We start from the raw sequence: 19,088 nt of genomic DNA, 5'->3' as shown, positions 1-19,088 counted from the left end.
ATGTACACTTTGAAATGTAGTTGTAACATGTTAGTTACATTAGTACATAAATTTTAATTAGACATGTGTATTCTTAATCCATATCTTTGATTTGATTATGATCTCCCTTCTGTTATAAAAAGCTTTATTGTGACTTTTCTTCTTCTCTTTTCCCCTTTGAATCCATGATTTAAAGGCTAGCACTAACCATATTTTGTATGTCATTGCACTGCGTAAGTACCAGAAAATAATGGGAAGAAGACCCTGAAACCTGTGATAGTTCTTGGGTATGGAAATTTTAGGTATGGTAGTTCATCCTCCTTGACAATAGGTTCTTCCCTGTGGATCTGTGCATCTTCTGCTTAAAGGTGTACATGTATTGAGGGTCTTCTGAGATCATCTTTGTTTATGTATATAACTAGAAAACTATAGATAGGCTTTGAAACAGCTTGATTTCTCATCAAATGATTTCCATGGGCATAACTTTTTTTTCTACAGACTATAAAAATCGACATTAAATTACATTAGTAATTTTTACTACAAAGATTCTGTGGCAAAATAGTAATTCAATCATATCTCATCTGGATTCTTTTGTAATGTGTTTTATAACACATTAATTTTAGTATGTAATTATTTTTCTTAAAGAATATTATCCGGCTAATCTGGAACCTTCAGTGCCTTACTTTATAAAAATTAGGTATAAAAGTATGTTACATTGCTACTACTGCAGATGCATCACAGCCTGGAATGAAGTATATATATTTCAGCATTTCTAGTATAGCCTTGTTTATATTTTACAATGAAATTTCTTTGACAAGTCTCCGGAATTTACTTTCCTGTCATCGCATTCAAAATTGTCTCAATTTAGAAGCTTGTAAGAATACACCAACTTTTGTGCATAGTGATGTAATTTTTAAAATATTTTAAGAGCAGGTAGTCCTCGACTTATAAACACAAATGAGCTCAAAATTCCTGTTACTAAATGAGACAGTTATGTGAATTTTGCCCTATTTTATCATCATCATCATCATCATCATCATCATCATTATTATTATTATTATTATTATTATTATTATTATTATTATTATTATTATTATTATTTGTATACCGCCCTTCTCCCGAAGGTCTCAGGGCCGCAGTTGTTAAGTGAATTGCTGCACTTGTTGAGTTAGTTATTAAGTGAATCTGGCTTCCCTATTGACTCCGCTTGAAGTGTGAAAACTGTCATAAGTTACTTTTTCAGTCACTTTTTCAGAGCACTTTTTCAGTGCTCTTGTAGCTTCGAACGGTCATTAAAGAAAGGTTGGAAGTCAAGGACTATCTGTATTTATGTTTACTTTTTAAAGCCTGGATTATTTTTCTAGATCTAAAAGGATGAGGGCTCTTTTTTATCTTAATTCAAACTGGATTTTTCAGAATAATCATTCTCTAACTATCTTAGCCCTTCATCCCTATTAGGTTGACACTATTAGGTCTAATTACCACACATTTTAAATTTGTTTGTGATCCTCAAATTATAAAGTATTACCTTCACAATTAAGGATTTTTAAAGAAAGAAAAATCTTGTGACTTCTTAGTAAACTTTACATACATTTGAGCACTGAAAGTACTTCTAGTATTCTGGTATCCTTTTTTAATAGTGACATCTATCCAGACTGCTCTTTGGTTTTGCTGTCCTAATCTATCGTAAGGTACAATCAACCACTTATATGACAATATCTGTTTGTAGTGGTTCGACATTTGGTTCAAATAGACAAAGATTGTCCTGTTTCATTTCAAGTAGGAAAGTAACATTCATGTAGCAGATTAGAATTTGTCAACCTGAGGCTCTTGGTTAAAGTGGCTTATGATAATTTTTCACACCTATGACTTGCAGTATCCTCCTGGTCATGGGATCCAAATTTGGACACATTGCAACTGGTATGTATTTATGATAGTTGCAGGGTCCCAGGGTCATGTGGTCACTTTTTGCAACCTTGTGACAAGCAAAGTTAATGGGGAAGCCAGATTTACTTAACAGTCATGTTACTAATTTAACAACTGCAGTGATTCACTTAAACAACTTTGGCAAAAAAATGCAAAATGGGGCAAAACTCACTTAACTGTCTTAACTAGCAAAAGAAATTTTGGGCTCAATTGTGCTTGAAAATCAAGGACTACCTATATGTAACTCTTAAATAGGGCTGAACTTATTTAAAAATGATTTGAAAGAACTGTTTTTTACCTCAGCTAAGCATAAAATCTCTTTACAATACCTTAAAAAACCCAGGTTTCTTTCAGGTTTCCCCATAAGCCTATTATTAATTCCCATTAAGAAATTCGTTTTAGTCTATCCCTTAAGTATTAGCGTCTTATTTCATGCTAATGTGGAAGCATGAAAAGAGACATAAGTAGAATGGCAATAGAGGGCTTTCATAGGGACTCTTACCATTTCTTCCAAATAATTTTCAACTTGTATATAACACTCCTGTAAATGTTTTTCCAATGGTTGAAACAGCCAATTCGAAAAATATTTTCACACAGAATTTCCTTGCTATTTTTTCTTAAGAGTTTAAAAATAATGTTTGGATGAAGATAGGAACAATACTTTGGCTAGTATGTGATTAAAAATAATCTTTCTATTTTTAGGGTGCTCCTGGACCGAGCATATTCAGAGAACAACAGTGCATTCTGTCAGCTGGATTCAGAAACACTTTCCTCACACTCTTCAGTCAATCAAATTGCCAATACCTCAGAAACAAATACCTCGGACAGATATTTATCTAAAGACCTCAGTCAGATACTAGTCAATATCAAATCACGTAGATGGCGTCATTTTAGGCCTCGGACACCAACCCTACATGACAGTGATAATGATGAACTTTCATATAGGAAATTGCACAGGAGCGTTAATCGAGCAGGCACAGCACAACCTGGGACCCAGACATGCAGTACCTCTTTTCAAAGTAAAGATAGCAGTGGTGCAGCACACTTTGGTATGTTGATTTTGACAAATATAATTCTAAAAGTATTGTTGCCGAAAGCCTAATTTTTATTTATTTATTCCCTATTTTCCGATAGTGGTTGATGTTTATGCTGCATGTTTAAATGCCATGCTAAAGTTAAAGATTGATATAGTAAATTTGGTCCAGATTTAGTTTGTACTTTAATTATAGCTATACTGTAATAATAGCTGTATTGAATCCAATCCATTTTGTTTTCAAATTTTTGGTAGAATTATATAGAGTTCATTCTTACATTTCTTATTTATTTTTGTTGTTTTATTTATATTTATCAGTTTTGACCATTTATAATTTGATATTAAGAATGCAAAATAAGGAATTGATTTGAAATGTTCAAAACATCAACACTTAAAATCCAAAAATTTAGTGATATACACAATCATGAAAAGTCGTGCTGGTTTAAAAGACCAACTTATCAGTTATATTTTATCAGCACAAAAAGTTTGGTGATCACCACTGAAAACTCCAGCCTGTAGCCCTTTGGCAGTGTAAATACCCATTTAATCAGATCTTAAAGAGATGGTATAAATAATTTTTTTTTTGAGAAGCCATTAATATGTTGAAAGGATGCAATTCTATCCTGAATTCTTGTAAAAGGATCTTGGTTTTTTGTTTTGTTTTTTTAAAAGTCTTATAAATGATGTCTAAAAGTGAACAGGAATATTATTTTAAGACTACAGTGAGGGAGATTTTTTTTTTTTTTGGAAGTTCAGAATTATATTTATAAACTGTAAACTTCGATGAGTCAAGCAGCCTGGGATACAGCTAAGAAGGATACGGCCTTTTGATTGAAGCGCATTGGTATAGAATTCTGGAAGCAGTTGCTAAGACTTGTGTTGGTTAAATATGTAATTTGCAAATGTAAATCTTGAGAGTGTAATGTTTCAATTGTGGTCATCATCTTTTGTTATCTTCTGTAACTGATATAACACCTTTTAAATTCTGTTGGAACGGTTCTGTAGCACTGGATATCTGTTTTTTAAATAAAAGACAAGGAAATCATCTCTAACATGGATGAATAAAAAGATATATATAATAATGGCCGTGGCAATTTTATTAAGACTTTTGGTCATTTCAGTTGTTGAATCATTTTCTTTATTATAATTGCTTTTTTATAAGTTTTTTATTTTTCCATTATTACATTCACATATTTGAAAAACGTGGTGGCTGAGTACAATAATTCCATTACATTTAAATATCATCAATACAAATCTCAAAGAATTGCAGTAACTAATTCCCTATCTTTCCTATTTAATATGTACTGTCTCATATTCATATCAATACAGTTCTTATTCTATCTATCAAGCAGAAAATAGCTTTCTAACATTCATCAATAGTCTTCAGTTAATTAATTTAACATTCAGTTTTTTAGACAGTCAATGACCTAATAGATTTTTCTTAATTCTAATTTTCCATTAATATTTTAAATTTAATGTTTAATCTTTATCATTTTCAAATTTAAGTGACCCCAATTTCTTTTGCGCTTCCCCCACAGTCTAGTGTTCAGGATACACATCTATATAGATTTTCACCGCCTAGAGCAACAAATTAATAATACAATACCAATTAATAATACAAAGTAATATTCTTATTTTCTTGTAATCCTCAAATTTAATAACCCAGATTTCTTTTGTTTCCACGTTTAGTATTTCTTCTTTTTTCTTCTTTATGTCTACTATCTCATATTTAAGACTATTTTTTACTATTAGCATTTATACCACTGACCATTATTTAGATTTAATTATTAATGTTTATACTTCAAAATTTTACTTAACCAAAATTTTTCTTTCTCTCAACTCATAACAATATGTTATATTCAAATCTTAGTTGTTTTAACATTCAATCTTTTAGCTGATCAGTTATCCAATAAGCTTTTCCCAGTTTTAATTTCCCCTTAATATTCCAAATTTTTAATTAAGTACAATTCCTTTATCACAATTCCTCACAAAGTCTAGTATTTAGGATACACATCTTATATATAGATTCTTACCATCTACAACAAATTAATAACAATATAATGTTCTTATTTTAGTATTTATACTTCTAAATTTTGCGTGACCAAAATGTTCTTCAAATCATTATAATGTCTTATCTTCAGAATACATGTCTTATCTATTTGAGTATATTCTATTTTAAATACCTTGTGTGAATCACAACCCTGTTCCTTTTCAGTCTTATTCTAGTTTGCTTTCTTTGCCAAATCATTTTCCGTAACTGCTTTTAAATCATCAAACAGATTTCCTTGTATTGTTGTGGCTATTGTTTGGCTTTGAAAAGGCCATCCAATTGCCATTTTTTGAGCAGATCTAGCAGGTCTCCTTGATTTTCAATCTCAACGTGATTGTCCCGAAGTGTTTATCTTCTTTCATCTGTTTTTCTTTTTGATCCTCAGGTTGCTTCAGATGTATCAATTTCTTTTCTGTATCTTCCATCATCTGTACTTGTTGAATAGTTAAATCTTCTGTTATAGTATTTGATTTTTCAATTTTTTCTGTAGAATTCTGTTTAGATAATTCTTCAGTTGTAGTCATAATTGAATTTGCAGGCTGCTTTCTTGTTTTTTCCTGCCATTTCTTATTTCATCACCAGCTGTGAGAAGAGTTTGAACAATCGCTTTTAACATGCAAAGAGTTTGCTCCTAATTTTTCTCTGTAGAAAAAAATCATTCCTGTTCTTCCATTGTAGTTTATTAAACTAAAAGCTTACAGTTAGAACATCCACTAAGTGAGGAGCAAAGCTAAATTTCTTGCCGCTGGTGCTTCAAGGTTGCACGTATCCTATCTATTTTCTAAGCTGTCAACAAGTCTCTCTTAAACAATAACAGGTTGCAATCTCAGGTTTAGCCACAAGATGTCACCCCATAGTTGTTTTGATCTTTTCAGTTTTTTCTTCTACTTTAAAAGAAAAAACAACCCAGGTCTTCAGTAAGAATAAAGATCAGGGGGAAAAATAAAGAAAAGAAAATTGAAAATCTTACAATCCACCAGTTTTAGAAAATATTCGGATCCTAGTATTTTTTCAATGTTTTAAACTCCCTTGGGTAGTTGGTCACTGCTGTTTGTGGAGGGAGGGCTAAAATCTCCCTTCCCTCACCACAGGGGGGGAAAGTACTTTAGCAGCTTATGCAAGTAAGTAATTAATTAGGATGTAAGAGAGGTAGATCTCACCCAGTCTCTTCCACGCTGCTTTAGAATTCCCAGATGGTAGGTGTGACTTTGGCTGTCTGCAGCCTTGTGATGGTCCATATCTCTATGGTCGGTCTTTCGTCCACCGGTTTGGAGGAATTTGCGGGTTCTAACAGGAGAGTTGCCGCTCTTCCGCGATGGCCCCTCCTTGCTGGTTGCCTCACTGGGGCAGCTTTCTACCCTTTTCAGGGTCCCCCAGCAGTACGAAACTGAACGTGGAAGACGAGACTTGTCTTCCGAGCGCCCATGGCGGCCGCACAAAGATTCAAAGCTTATTTTTATAACTAATTTCATCACTGTTTGAATTACATAATTGATTCCAGACAGAAATATGAGGATATTGGAATAGTATTTCATATGAATATAAAATAAGTTAGAACTCTTGAACCACCAAAGAAAACCATCTTAACATATTCGTCTTATCTTGGCAGATCTTCATTATAGCTGCCTGTCCTGCTCTACAAGTAGTGGCCAAAATTGTGGAAACCTTTTGGGAAAAGTGTTTTTTGAAGTTTGATGGTTAATAACACCACTTTTGTTTTTTTGGAGTAGTACCATAAAATTATATACCAATGGAAAGATAATTTAATCAAGAATGTAATGCAAAATAGTTTGTTCAATTATCTGTGCTGTATTCTATGAAAAGTTATAGCCAAATAACCAGAAAAAGGAAGCACAACTTGCTTAGGTTGATATCAAGTAGCTTTCTTTAATCTGATTGTAGCCAATGAGCATGTTTAGAGAATCAGGTGTCATCTTGTTTTGACAATGAGCCAATCAGATCACGAGTAGGATTCAGTTGTTGATATCATGTATTGAATCTGAGAGGAGGACATTTGCCAGTATGTTATGTGATCACTATCAAGTTGATTGCGTTTTTTTTTCTTTCATTTAGTGAACTTGTAAAATGTAATAAAATTAAAGTAACAGTGCAAAGAGTTGACTGGTTGCCCAGAAAGCAATGTAAAATAGTATTATTAAGTGAACAAGGCTACAGTTATAAACAAATTAGAAGAAAAATTGGTAGAAACTTAACCAAAGGTGGCATTTCTACTGTACACTTTTCCCAAAAGATTTCCACAATTTTGGCCTCTACTGTAATGAGTGCCTGCTGCTGTATTGTTGTTGGGGTTTTTTGTTCCACCTGGAATAAATAGCTTACATAACTAGGAAACATTAGAAACTATAACTAAAGAAAAACTAGAATTTGACTATAAACTCAGAAATAATTTTAAATATATTCTACAGTTTTCATAAACCTGGTTCATAAGCTGACTGTCTCAAATTGTGCAGTAAGGACTTTTGATGTTACAATTCAGTCATACAACTTGAAACAAAGCTTCCAAATTATGTAGTTTTCCCCTTCTTCCCATTTTTACAAGCCAATTTCATATTTGTCATTATTCAGAAAAGTCAGTTTGCAGCTGTTACTGAATATGGGAAATTGTTTGTGTTTCTTTTCCAACCTAAATTGAAAACAAGTTATAAAATACTAGATTGTAATGAACTGTATTCATTTGTGGCAGTAAACTGCTATTTATTCAGTGAAAAATGTCATAGAAAGAATGTGTTTTTGTAATCATGCCATTGTGGATCAGGAGGTCTTTCTTAATGAAACTCATGCTTAGTCATTTTGTCAGTTAATGCTGTGTTCTTTATCTGGGATTTTCCTTGAGGACTACTGGGAAACTAGCTAGTCCATAATGCTCTGCTGTGTGTAGTTACAGGCACAGCCCAATACACCATTTATTAATTCATTTATGAAAATGTATATGGCCGTCCAACTCACTCAGAGTCTAGGCTGTTTATAAAACTCTTGTAACACTGCTGCTCCTTAATCTGCATTGTGGACTTCTGGGTACAATTCGAGGCCCTATTGATCATCTAAAAATCCCTTCAGGATATAGGGCCTGAATATCTGTGGGACAGCAGCTCTCCACTATTCTCTGTCCTTCCTATAAGATCGAAAAAGATCTTATCCTATGAGGCTCATCAACAAAGTAGCAGCATCTTATGAGACTCCATAAGTAAGCTGCCTTTTTTGTCATAACCTTTGGAACAGTATCCTCCTCTCTACCAAAACCACGCGGAAACAGAGGTTACAAGTAGAAAAAAATTAATTATGCCTGAATATTGGAAAGTGAGAAGAGTATGATGGCTCAGCCGCTAAAGACACTGAGCTTTTGTGAGCTGGAAAGCTGATGGTCCAGGTTTGAGACCCTTTACTTTCCCAACTCCTGGCCATCCTTGGTGGAGCAGTGGGTTAATGTCTCCTTAAGTAACACCAGCTGCCTGCAATTAGTGCAGGTTCGAGTCCCACCAGGCTCAAGGTTGACTCAGCCTTCCATCCTTCCGAGGTAGGTAAAATGAGGACCCAGATTGTTGGGGGCAATAAGCTGACTTTGTAAAAATGCCATGGGGGGGGGCGAAAGCCCTAATAAGCAGGCATATACATAGAATGAAGGCTATTGCTAAGCACATTGATTTGTGCTTCTTAGATTGTAAAGCGCCCTGAGTCTTCGGAGAAGGGCGGGATATAAATGGGATTAAAAAAAAAAGTTCAAAAACATGCAAATGCAAATAAATAGACACCACTTCAGTTGGAAGGTTACAGTTCAGACAACTCTGGCTCCCTTGGCTAAGAAACAAATGAGCATCTCTCCCTAGAGTGACACAACTGTACAGGGAAACCTTTACCTATGGGAAAGTGAAAACAAATGGGAATTAAAACCATCCATAGTATTTGAGGAAAAGTCTTGAAATAAGGAATATTTTTAAACATTGAACAACATTGAAATCCAAATCTTAATTTTAAAAACAGTATGTATTTATAATGTACACTGAAGTTAAACTTTAGTTATAATAATCATTCACATCAAATGATTAAATTTCTATGTAATAGCAATAGCAGTTAGATTTATATACCGTTTCACAGTGCGTTACAACCCCTCTCTAAGCGGTTTTTAGAGTCAGCATGTTGCCCCCAACAATCTGGGTTCTCTTACCGACCTCTTAGCAAATAGGGTGATCACACCCTATTTAAGGCAGTCTTTTAAAATGTTTGTATACTGTAGTTGTATAAATTATTTGATCTCACTGCAAAAATAATTCCTTAACTGAAAGCTTAAGTAACATTCTGATCAGAAAGGGTGTACAAACTTAAGAGATGTTTAATTGTCCAAGGCAAAAGCTTATTTGCTGTCATGATAATATCCTGTCTTCTTTTGATGGTAGTCTTATAAAGGCAATGATCCAATAACACGTTACTGCCTTTATATTGTGTTTTCATACTGCAGTTCATTTCCTGCCTTAACTTTTAATAAACCATTTTCTTCTCTATGATCTAGGTTAGTTTTAGATTAGCAAAGATTGTTTTCTGATTTGTTATTGACATAATCTCACATGAGCTGAAAAAGTACCATTGGCCCAAATGAGCTTCATTGGATAGATGGAAAATATTTTCCACATATAGGAATTATTATTCTCTTAATCATTTTGTTAAACTGAACAATACTTATGGAAAAACATTGGATTATTAGTATTTTCTCAGGTTTGGTAATATTTAAATTATAAATAATTCATACAGGAGAAAAAGCAAATAGAATAATCAGATTTTTTAAATTCTTTAAAATCAAGGTGTTTTGCAAGCATATTCTTCAGGGCGGTTTTCATGTGTTTATTTGCACTGCTGTTTTCCTCAATAAATTCTGCACAGATAATGTGTGCTTCTACCAAGACTTAGTACCAAGACAATGTTTCAAATTAAAACAAATTCATTGGGCAGCCCTGAAATGTTTCTTTAAAAAGGTTCAAGTTCAAAACAGAATACTTCATATTAGAAACAAAGCTGTTTTAACTTCGGAGCACTTCCAAAATGTTGGAAATAGCTTGGTACACAGGTAGTCCTGAACTTACGACAGTTCACTTAGTAACTGTTCAAAATTACAATGGCATTGAAAAAAGTGACTTATGACTGTTTTTCACACTTACAAACATTGCAATATCTCCGTGGTTATGTACTGAAAATTTGGATATCTGTCAACTTGTCTCATAGTTATGATGGTTGGAGCATCCTGGGATCATGTGATCACCTTTTGCAACCTTTTGACCAGCAATGTCAATGGAGAAGCCAAATTCACTTCACAACCATGTTACTAACGTAACAACTGCAATGATTCACTTAACAACTGACAAGCAAGTTGTGACTATACAAATTGAATTAATACACCTTAAAACTATCATAATTAATTGTGCACATTTCAATAGGGTCTCTGTACACTGACCATTTCAGTTTGCATAATTCTAATCCTTAAACATATATGCAAATATGGGCGTGCCTGAATGAACCTAAGTATCCTAATTTTATTTAGAATCAAGCATTTAAAAAACTATATTTTAAAATTCAAATACACTTAGGGGAAGAATTTTTTTAAAAAATTATATATGTGAACTTATATGAGCTGGAACAAAAAAACCCCTACATATACAATTGTTTTTGTTGGGGAAAAATATACCTGATTTGTGTATTCCATACAATTTTGGCTTACACATCTGAAACCATTGTTTCATTTGTCACATGAAAAATCATTTTTGAAACCAAACGTTTCAATAGCAATTTAATACAGATCAGAATCAGAATTTAAAATGGAAAAAAAAAATTCTAAGCATTCCTAAGGAACTCTGTGTTATAACCAGTACATTTATCCTATTACTTTCTCTCTTTTATGAGTGTATATAAGCTGTGAAATCAGATGAAGAAAGTCTACCAACGTGAACAGTGATGTGAAATACTGCATAAGTATTTTTTGGTTTGGAAGTTAATTTATATTAGGTTTTGTCCAATAAACACCTGATATATGCTGTAGCTACCAAATACACACATTTTCTTAAGTATACATTTTCAGTGGAATGGAATTAAGAATTTGGGAATTAATATGAATATCTAATTATTATCCTGATGAATTTCTTCCACCACTGTATCCTTAACAACATTTTTGTATAGGCTTTCCATTACATATTTCAAAAGTAAATACCACAAACAGTTACATTAGCATAATCGTATGTTATACAATATTTAAACAGATGAATATTAAGGCTGCATCCAGCCAAATCTGTTTCAAACTTAAATGTTTTTGCTGCAATTTAAAGCCTAAAAACCATCATTTTTTGATAACGGGGTGAGAGAAAAGAAATAAAACTCAAAAACTCACTTTTTTCTACATTGGAATACACTTAGACCTATAGATAGGCAAAAGTTCTATGAAGGTTAACTTGGGATGGTATTTATGAAGGTTGTTAATCAAAAGTGTATGGTGCACCAATGTGTTGCATTATTACATATTCTTTTTTAGTTCATTTTATGTGTATTGATTAGTGCAATACAAAATGATACATAAGTAATCTGTTTTTTAAACTTGGCATGAAATCTGTATTGTGCTGTCGTGTATGAAATTAAAAAGTAGGTTATAAGTTTTAATTTTCTGACAGGAAGTTTCATCTAAAGTAATACCTATTAAAGTAAACTTGTATTTAAAACAAATGGAATTTGGAAAACTTGCCATATTGTTCTAGAAACAAAGTTTATAACTTATTATTCTGTCTAAATTCACAAAGTTGGCATTAGGGAGATTTTCATTAAGATGCAGTGAAACAAAAATTGCAATGAAACTTCTCTATTTTCTATTTTTAGAACTCTCCATAGACAATAAGTAGTATAATACAGTCTTTCTTCATTCCTCTGTAAATCAGCATAATCAACTCTGTTCTTATTGACTGGATTTTTTCTCCCAGGTGGGTTAATTGAGGGAAATTGAATTATTACAATGTACCATTTATATTCTAATACACACATACATACATACATACATACATACATAAATTATCAGTTAAATATCAATATTATCAACATATTTTAGCTGATGTATCAAAAATTATACTATGATAATCATAATACAGCAATTTGCTGTTCTATAACAGCAGTTCAGATGTTTATCCTGCATGGTTTACAACCAAGCTTTTTTTTGGAAGTGCAGTTAGTATGAAATCCCACTAGAGCTGGAGTACTAAATAAATGTACTATGCTTAAGACCTGTGCATTTATAGAATTCTTTAAGGAATGCACATATTAGGTCTACATATTTTGATACAGTATTCTCTCATTTTATATTTTGTTCAGCATTTACAGCCGAACAATACCAGCATCATCAACAGCAACTGGCACTAATGCAGAAACAGCAGCTTGCACAAATTCATCAACAGCAAGCAAATAGTAATTCTTCTGCGAACGCTTCACAGGTGAGGGAATTGCCTGTACTATGATTTATTCCTCATTTTTTTCACCAGGAGTCATCTTTAATTCTCAACTGTTGCCATAACATCTTGCAACTAACCAACAGAAAAATGGCTTTCGTTTGAATCTTCATCTTAGTCTTACGCTAGTGTTTAGAAGTGATGCTACAGGTGAGTATAGATGGCACTACTGCTGCCCCTTGTATCAGAAAAAGAGGTGATTCAGCATTATAAATATGTAAGGGAGGAAAACAAGAATTGTCTTTTTGATGTGAACAACATTGCAATATTGAATGCATATTCCAGAGAAACAGAACTTGCATTACTGCTGGCAAGTCTTGATGGATACCACATGTATTCTAAAGAATGCTTTTAATTTACATTGTATACATTTGCATTCTCTTCTACCCTCAAATAAATTTACAGATCAATCCCTACATTATACATTTAAAGTTTTCAGTGTTTTCAGAAAATAAAGCTTTTTATCTCATTAGTAATTAACTTAGGGTTAGAGCAAATAATCATGATATATATTATTTGACTGAGTTTCTTGATTTATTTGTTTTAAAAATATAGGATACTATGGTTTAAAAGGCTGAGAATATTTTTAATTTTAACTGGGTTTTAATTTTCTCAGGGTTTTATTTAATCTCTTTTAATTTATTTTAACGTTTGTATTGACTGTTTTTTAAATGCCCTGTAAACCGCCCTGAGTCCTTCGGGAAAGGGCGGTATATAAATCTAAATAAAATAAAATAAAAATAAATAAAATAAAATGCCAGTGAAAAACCCTTTTTTATTTATTCAGAAAATACCAATAATTAATTTTATGGCTGTATATATACTTACTCATGCTACTAATCAAGTATTTGCTTGAAAAAAATGAAATGGGATTTTTAAGTAGATCTTTGGTGCATGCTTTTGTGGTTGTTATTCCTCTTAGGATTGTGTACTATTTCCTCCCCTACATTCTATACTATATACTATAGAGTAGTTTTGAAATTAAAAAAAACATTCCATACTTTCTCTTAACAGAAACTGGTGGCTTTTCCATTTCTATTGTTGGGCTCAGTGGTACATTATTGTAGTGTGTGATTTATAGCTTGATGTTATTTTTTTCTTGTTAAAAGGGTTTTAGTTCCAAGACATTGGATTCTGTCAGTGCTCAGTTTGCTGCTTCAGCCTTGGTTACATCAGAACAGCTCATGGGATTCAAAATGAAGGATGATGTGGTGCTTGGAATTGGGGTGAATGGCATCCTTCAAGCCTCAGGTAAGCAGTAATGATTGTAGTGTCAAAAAGTATAATTGCGTGTGGGTGGGGGAAGTGAGAGAAAGAGAGAGAGAGAGAGTTAAACTAATAATTGCCTATTGTCATTTGGGATGACTTACTTTTTCTTATTTCACAGGAGTATATAAGGGCTTACACTTCAGTAATACTACGCCTACAGCACTTGTACATACAAGCTCATCAACAGCAGGTTCAGCCTTGTTACAGCCTTCAAATATAACACAGACTTCAAGTTCCCCCAGTGCACTGAGTCACCAAGTAACTGCTGCCAATTCTCCAACAACTCAGGTTCTGTTTGGGAACAACATTAGATTAACTGTACCCTCATCTGTTGCCACTGCAAACTCTATTAATACGCTCAATGCACGGCACATACCTAGGACTCTAAATGCTGTTCCATCATCTGCCTTAAAGCTGGCTGCAGCAAACTGTCAGGTCCCCAAGGTGCCAGCCTCATCCTCTGTGGACACAATACCAAGGTAAGTTCTTTTCTTATACTTTGTCAGGTTGAAAAAGAAAATTTTTAAGCAAAATAGTATTAGTAGAAAATTCTTTCAAATTGTCTCTAATTTCTGCGTTAAGAAAGTAAAAATGGAAGTTCTATAATTAGAAATTTTGAATACATTTATGATAAGTTTATCAAAAGTGGGATAGACTACTTTTTGTAAAACTTGATTTTCCAAAGAAAAGAGGTCTTTTTGGTGCTGCTGAACAGAAAGCACCTAGAAAAGTCTTAATTAATTCACAGCTTCTAATTTTCATTGCTTTCATTTAATAAAATTTGAACCTCCTATTCATTTATTATAAAAGTTTATAAAAAAATCTCACTTTTTATGTTTTTAATCTTATTCTGTTTTGTTTTTCATTTTTCTATTTTTGTTGTAATTTGGGTATATTATATTATATTCCAAGTATATTAATACTAATACTTCCAACTTGGAGATGTGTATATAGTAATACTTGCAACATTAAGGTTGATGTGCTCAAGCCCTGAAAATAATAATGCATGTGATAAAATTACTGCTTATTGTCTCCTTCCCCCTAATCTTTTTTTTTTCAACATTAAAATCAGTGTGCTGTAATCATTAACTTATTGGAATAGCTCTGAAGAGACTTGGGCCATCCTTTGCCATGGGAGCTTTCTCAGATCAAACTACATTACATTGTGGTTGTTCTGCAGAAAAATGAGAACAGGGAGTGCTGTGGATACCACCTTCAGCTCCTGAAGAAAAGGAGGATATAAATCTGACATCTCGCAGCGATGAGGGTGGCGAGGTGTAATTACTTCTCTACCCTCATCGCATCCGCAGATAATCGCCCGGCTGCCCTGTTTAGGGTGACTCGCTCCCTTCTTAATCAGGAGGTGAGGGAGGATCCCTTGCAGGGTCGTGCCGAGGAATTTAGTCAACATCTGTCGGATAAAATCGCTCGGATTCGGACCGGTTTGGACTCCAGCTGGGCAGAGTCTGGCGATCAGGACACGGGCGGTCTTGTCAATGTTATTTGGGAGGAGTTTGATTCTGTGACCCCTGATGAAGTGGACAGGATTATGGGGAGGCTGAGCTCCACCACATGTTTATTGGATCCATGCCCTTCCTGGCTGGTCTATGCAGCTAGGGAGAGGACACGAGGCTGGCTCCAGGCGGTTATATCTGCTTCTTTGAGTGAGGGTTATTTCCCCACCGTCTTGAAGGAGGCGGTGGTGAGACCTCTCCTCAAGAAGCCTGCCTTGGACCCAGCTGTATTGAACAACTTTCGTCCAATCTCCAACCTTCGCTTTCTTGCGAAGGTTGTTGAGATTGTGGTGGCGCATCAGCTCCCCCTGGTCCTGGATGAAGCGGATTATCTGGACCCTTACCAATCGGGTTTCAGGCCCAGGTACAGCACGGAGACGGCATTGGTCGCTCTGGTGAATGATCTCTGGAGGGCTCGGGATAGGGGATATTCCTCTGTCCTAGTCCTATTAGACCTCTCGGCGGCTTTCGATACCATCGACCATGGTATCTTGCTGCGGCGTCTCGTGGGAGTGGGAGGCACAGTTCTTCAGTGGTTCTCCTCCTATCTCCTGGGACGCTCGCAGTCGGTGTTGGCAGGGGGGCAGAGATCGGCCCCTAGGTCTCTCATTTGTGGAGTTCCTCAGGGGTCGGTTCTCTCGCCTCTCCTGTTCAACATCTACATGAAACCGCTGGGTGAGATCATTCGTGGTTTTGGAGTTGGGTATCATCAATATGCCGATGATACCCAACTTTTCATTTCGACCCCAAACCACCCCAGTGATGCCCTCGCTGTGATGTCCCGTTGCCTGGAGGCGGTTCGGGTCTGGATGGGGAGGAACAGACTTCAACTCAACCCTGACAAGACTGAGTGGGTGTACATTCCGGCATCCCGGGACATTCAAAATGTTCCATCGCTTTCTATGGGGGGTGAGCTCTTACCCCCCGTGGATAGGGCCGGGATGCCCTGTATACGGTCACTCATGCGCTCGTGACCTCTCGCCTAGACTATTGTAATGCTCCCTACATGGGGCTTCCCTTGAAGACCACTCAGAGGCTCCAACTGGTACAGAATGCGGCCGCGAGAGTTGTCTTGGGAGTTTCCCGGTACTCCCATGTTACACCTTTGCTCCGCGAGCTGCATTGGTTACCAGTTGTCTTCCGGGTGAGGTTCAAGGTCTTGGTTATGATCTTTAAGTCCTTACATGGCATGGGTCCGGGATACCTCGAGGACCACCTGCTGCCGGCGTCAACTCCCCTCCGCCCTGTGCGTGCCCACAGAGAGGGCCTCCTCAGGGTCAGGGAATGTCGACTGGTGGCCCCCAGGGGGAGGGCCTTCTCTGTGGGTGCTCCGGCATTATGGAACCAACTGCCGGTTGAGCTCCGGATGGCATCGGACCTCCGATCCTTCCGTCGCGGGTTGAAGACCCACTTGTTTGAGTTAGCTGGTCTGGCCTGATGGGGAATATGGGTTTTTAATTGTTTTTTATTATTTATTATTGCTGTATTTTAATTGGGCATCGTTTAATTCTCTTTTAATTTTTGTATAGCTATTTATATATGCCCTGTGAACCGCCCTGAGTCCCTAGGGAGAAGGGCGGTATAGAAATCGAATAAATGAAATGAAATGAAATGATTAAATAATAGGATAGGATATTACCTGGAAATTCCAGGTTTATAGATAGGAACTCAAATGAAAAAAATCCAGATTTTTCCACTGATTTCTTCAAGTTATTCAGGATTCACTTAAAGAATCCTACGTTTGCCTTTTTATCATTTTTATTGATATTGTCATCATTGCCCCATTTGGAGGTTGGAGGGGATGATGTTAGATTTCTTATATCCAATCCCGGCTACATTAAATCTGCAGGTAGTATTCTTTTCTTGGAGATGTTTAGGAATACATTGAATTGACCATCCAAAAATAAATTGATTATTAAATACTTATTTTAGATTGGTAGAATCTGTTTGAAATATAAATGGTTTATTTTTACACAATATTTCCATAAGTATGAGACAATACAGATTTGAAAATGAGAAGAAATATATTACTACGCTACACCAAGTTCCAAAGATAAAAAATAAGCACTTTTACCATGTTCTTAAGAGTGGTTTTTTCCTATTTAGATACTCAACCAATGTATTTATGTTCTCTCTACTTTTATATTTCAGGGAAAACCATGAAACAGAAAAGTCAGCACTGAACAATATAGCAGACAATACAGTAGCAATGGAGGTGACGTAGTTTCTGTAGTAACGAAACTTCAATCTTTGGGAAACTTGTTTAGGTGCTATGCATCAGTAGCAATTTGAATGCAAGGGATGATGGAATGCAGCATATTGTATTTCCATGGCAGCTGTGGGGACTTGACAGCAATGCACATCTCTCATGCTTTGGTTTTTCTATTCTTACTGTTAATAGGAAAAAATCAATACCTGTAAATTAAGATGACAGCAATTATCTGTACAATACTGTGTATTTGTAATACCCTTGTATATATGTTACTTGAATACAGAACCGTTCATTTGTGATGCTTTGCACTTGGGGCAGGGGGGAGGGAGAATTGCAACAAAGTAAGAGTGTAAGAAGAGAGATTGTATAAAGATGAAGTGTCATGACATCATGTGCATGGTGCGGAACCTGCTGTTTTATCTATTTATTGTGCTGTGTTTACAGTTTTTGTACACTGTACCTTCATTGGTTCCTGTGCTGTAGTAAATGTGTTAGGTAGCTGTGGACTCCTTGGTATTTTGTAAATGGTATTAACATAACTTGGTTCCCCCTCTGGATCCTTGAGTTTTTTTGTGTATCATGTGAAAAATGGTGACATACATAATTTTTTTAAAAGGCATCAGTTTAAAAATGGGGAATGTACTACTCAATATGATCTTCCTGCTTTAAAATCACAAGGCAAGTAACAAGCTAAAAATGAAGTCTCATGGATTGTATTCAACTGACTAGCTCACTTGTGTGCAGTTTCTGGTACCTAAAAGCACTAAAGTTATGTTGCTGCTCTTCATATAGCCCCCTCTGTTGTCCCATTTTTTTATGCACCAAAATAGTGGTGTCAAATTAAGTATGCAAATGGAGTCCTTGCAACTGGAGTTTCATGTTGTCTCGCCATTCTTTTGATCACAAATTATATTTTTATTGTGTAATTGTTATTAAAGACTTCATTCTTCACTTGTTCTTTTTGAAAAAATGGCTAAAAGGGAAAAGAATGCAGTAATTGCTGTACGTGTCTCATCATTCCAATTTCTAAAAACAGCCAGCTTTCCTTCCCCCACCCCCTTTTCTTTTAATAATCTCCAAAAGGCTGCAAGACCAGAACCACAACTGTTGGGTGCCTTTCTTTGGAAATATTTGCCCTCTCTTCTGTGAAGAGAATGGTAGTTAGGACTCTACTACTAGTGCTTTGTCAGTACCGGTCTGAATGCCCATTCTGATGGCGTACATTATCTTTAAGGTTTTTAATCCCACCTGGAATTGTGATAGAATTCTCACAAAATAAACCCAGGGCATTACATGTTGACAGAAAAGTGTGTGGTGTGTTATACTAATTTCATTTTATGAATTTATTTATTCTCAGAGAATGTGATCCAAAACAGCTGAGCATGCTTGTTTTAAATTAAAATATTTTAAAAGTAATGCAGTAAATGAATTAATAGGGATCACTGATCAGTGGCTTCCAATAAAATGGGACAAAGAACTGATCTGGTTTGGATCTTAAGACTTGACTTCGAACTGGAGTGAAGCATTGGTGAATCATGCCTGGTACAAGAAGCCAAAGCAAAAAAAGATGTGTGTATGTGCTTTTGCAAAAATTTCTAGAATCTTTCAAAGGTCATGT

General features: G+C 35.2%; 1 protein-coding gene across 7 annotated transcripts in view; it reads left to right on the top strand.

The window, feature by feature from the left end:
• Window positions 1-18,421, top strand: part of EPC1 (enhancer of polycomb homolog 1) — a 65,947-nt gene extending 47,526 nt beyond the window's left edge. For 5 of the 7 annotated variants that reach the window (XM_083378359.1, XM_083378358.1, XM_083378361.1 and 2 more), the window contains 5 exons: window positions 2,608-2,954; window positions 12,342-12,460; window positions 13,585-13,726; window positions 13,863-14,223; window positions 17,410-18,421. In XM_083378359.1, coding sequence (XP_083234485.1) covers window positions 2,608-2,954; window positions 12,342-12,460; window positions 13,585-13,726; window positions 13,863-14,223; window positions 17,410-17,482 — 1,042 coding nt within the window. In that variant the 3' untranslated portion in view covers window positions 17,483-18,421. Of the gene's footprint in view, window positions 1-2,607; window positions 2,955-11,855; window positions 11,957-12,341; window positions 12,461-12,508; window positions 12,626-13,584; window positions 13,727-13,862; window positions 14,224-17,409 lie in introns of those variants that run through there. The other 2 variants (XR_014494288.1, XR_014494289.1) reach the window with 2 other exon arrangements.
• Window positions 18,422-19,088: the final 667 nt, after the last annotated feature.

The sequence above is a fragment of the Vipera ursinii genome (assembly GCF_947247035.1).
Source record: "Vipera ursinii genome assembly, chromosome: Z".
NCBI classification, from domain to species: Eukaryota; Metazoa; Chordata; class Lepidosauria; order Squamata; family Viperidae; genus Vipera; species Vipera ursinii.
This window is presented reverse-complemented; position numbering and strand designations above follow the sequence as displayed.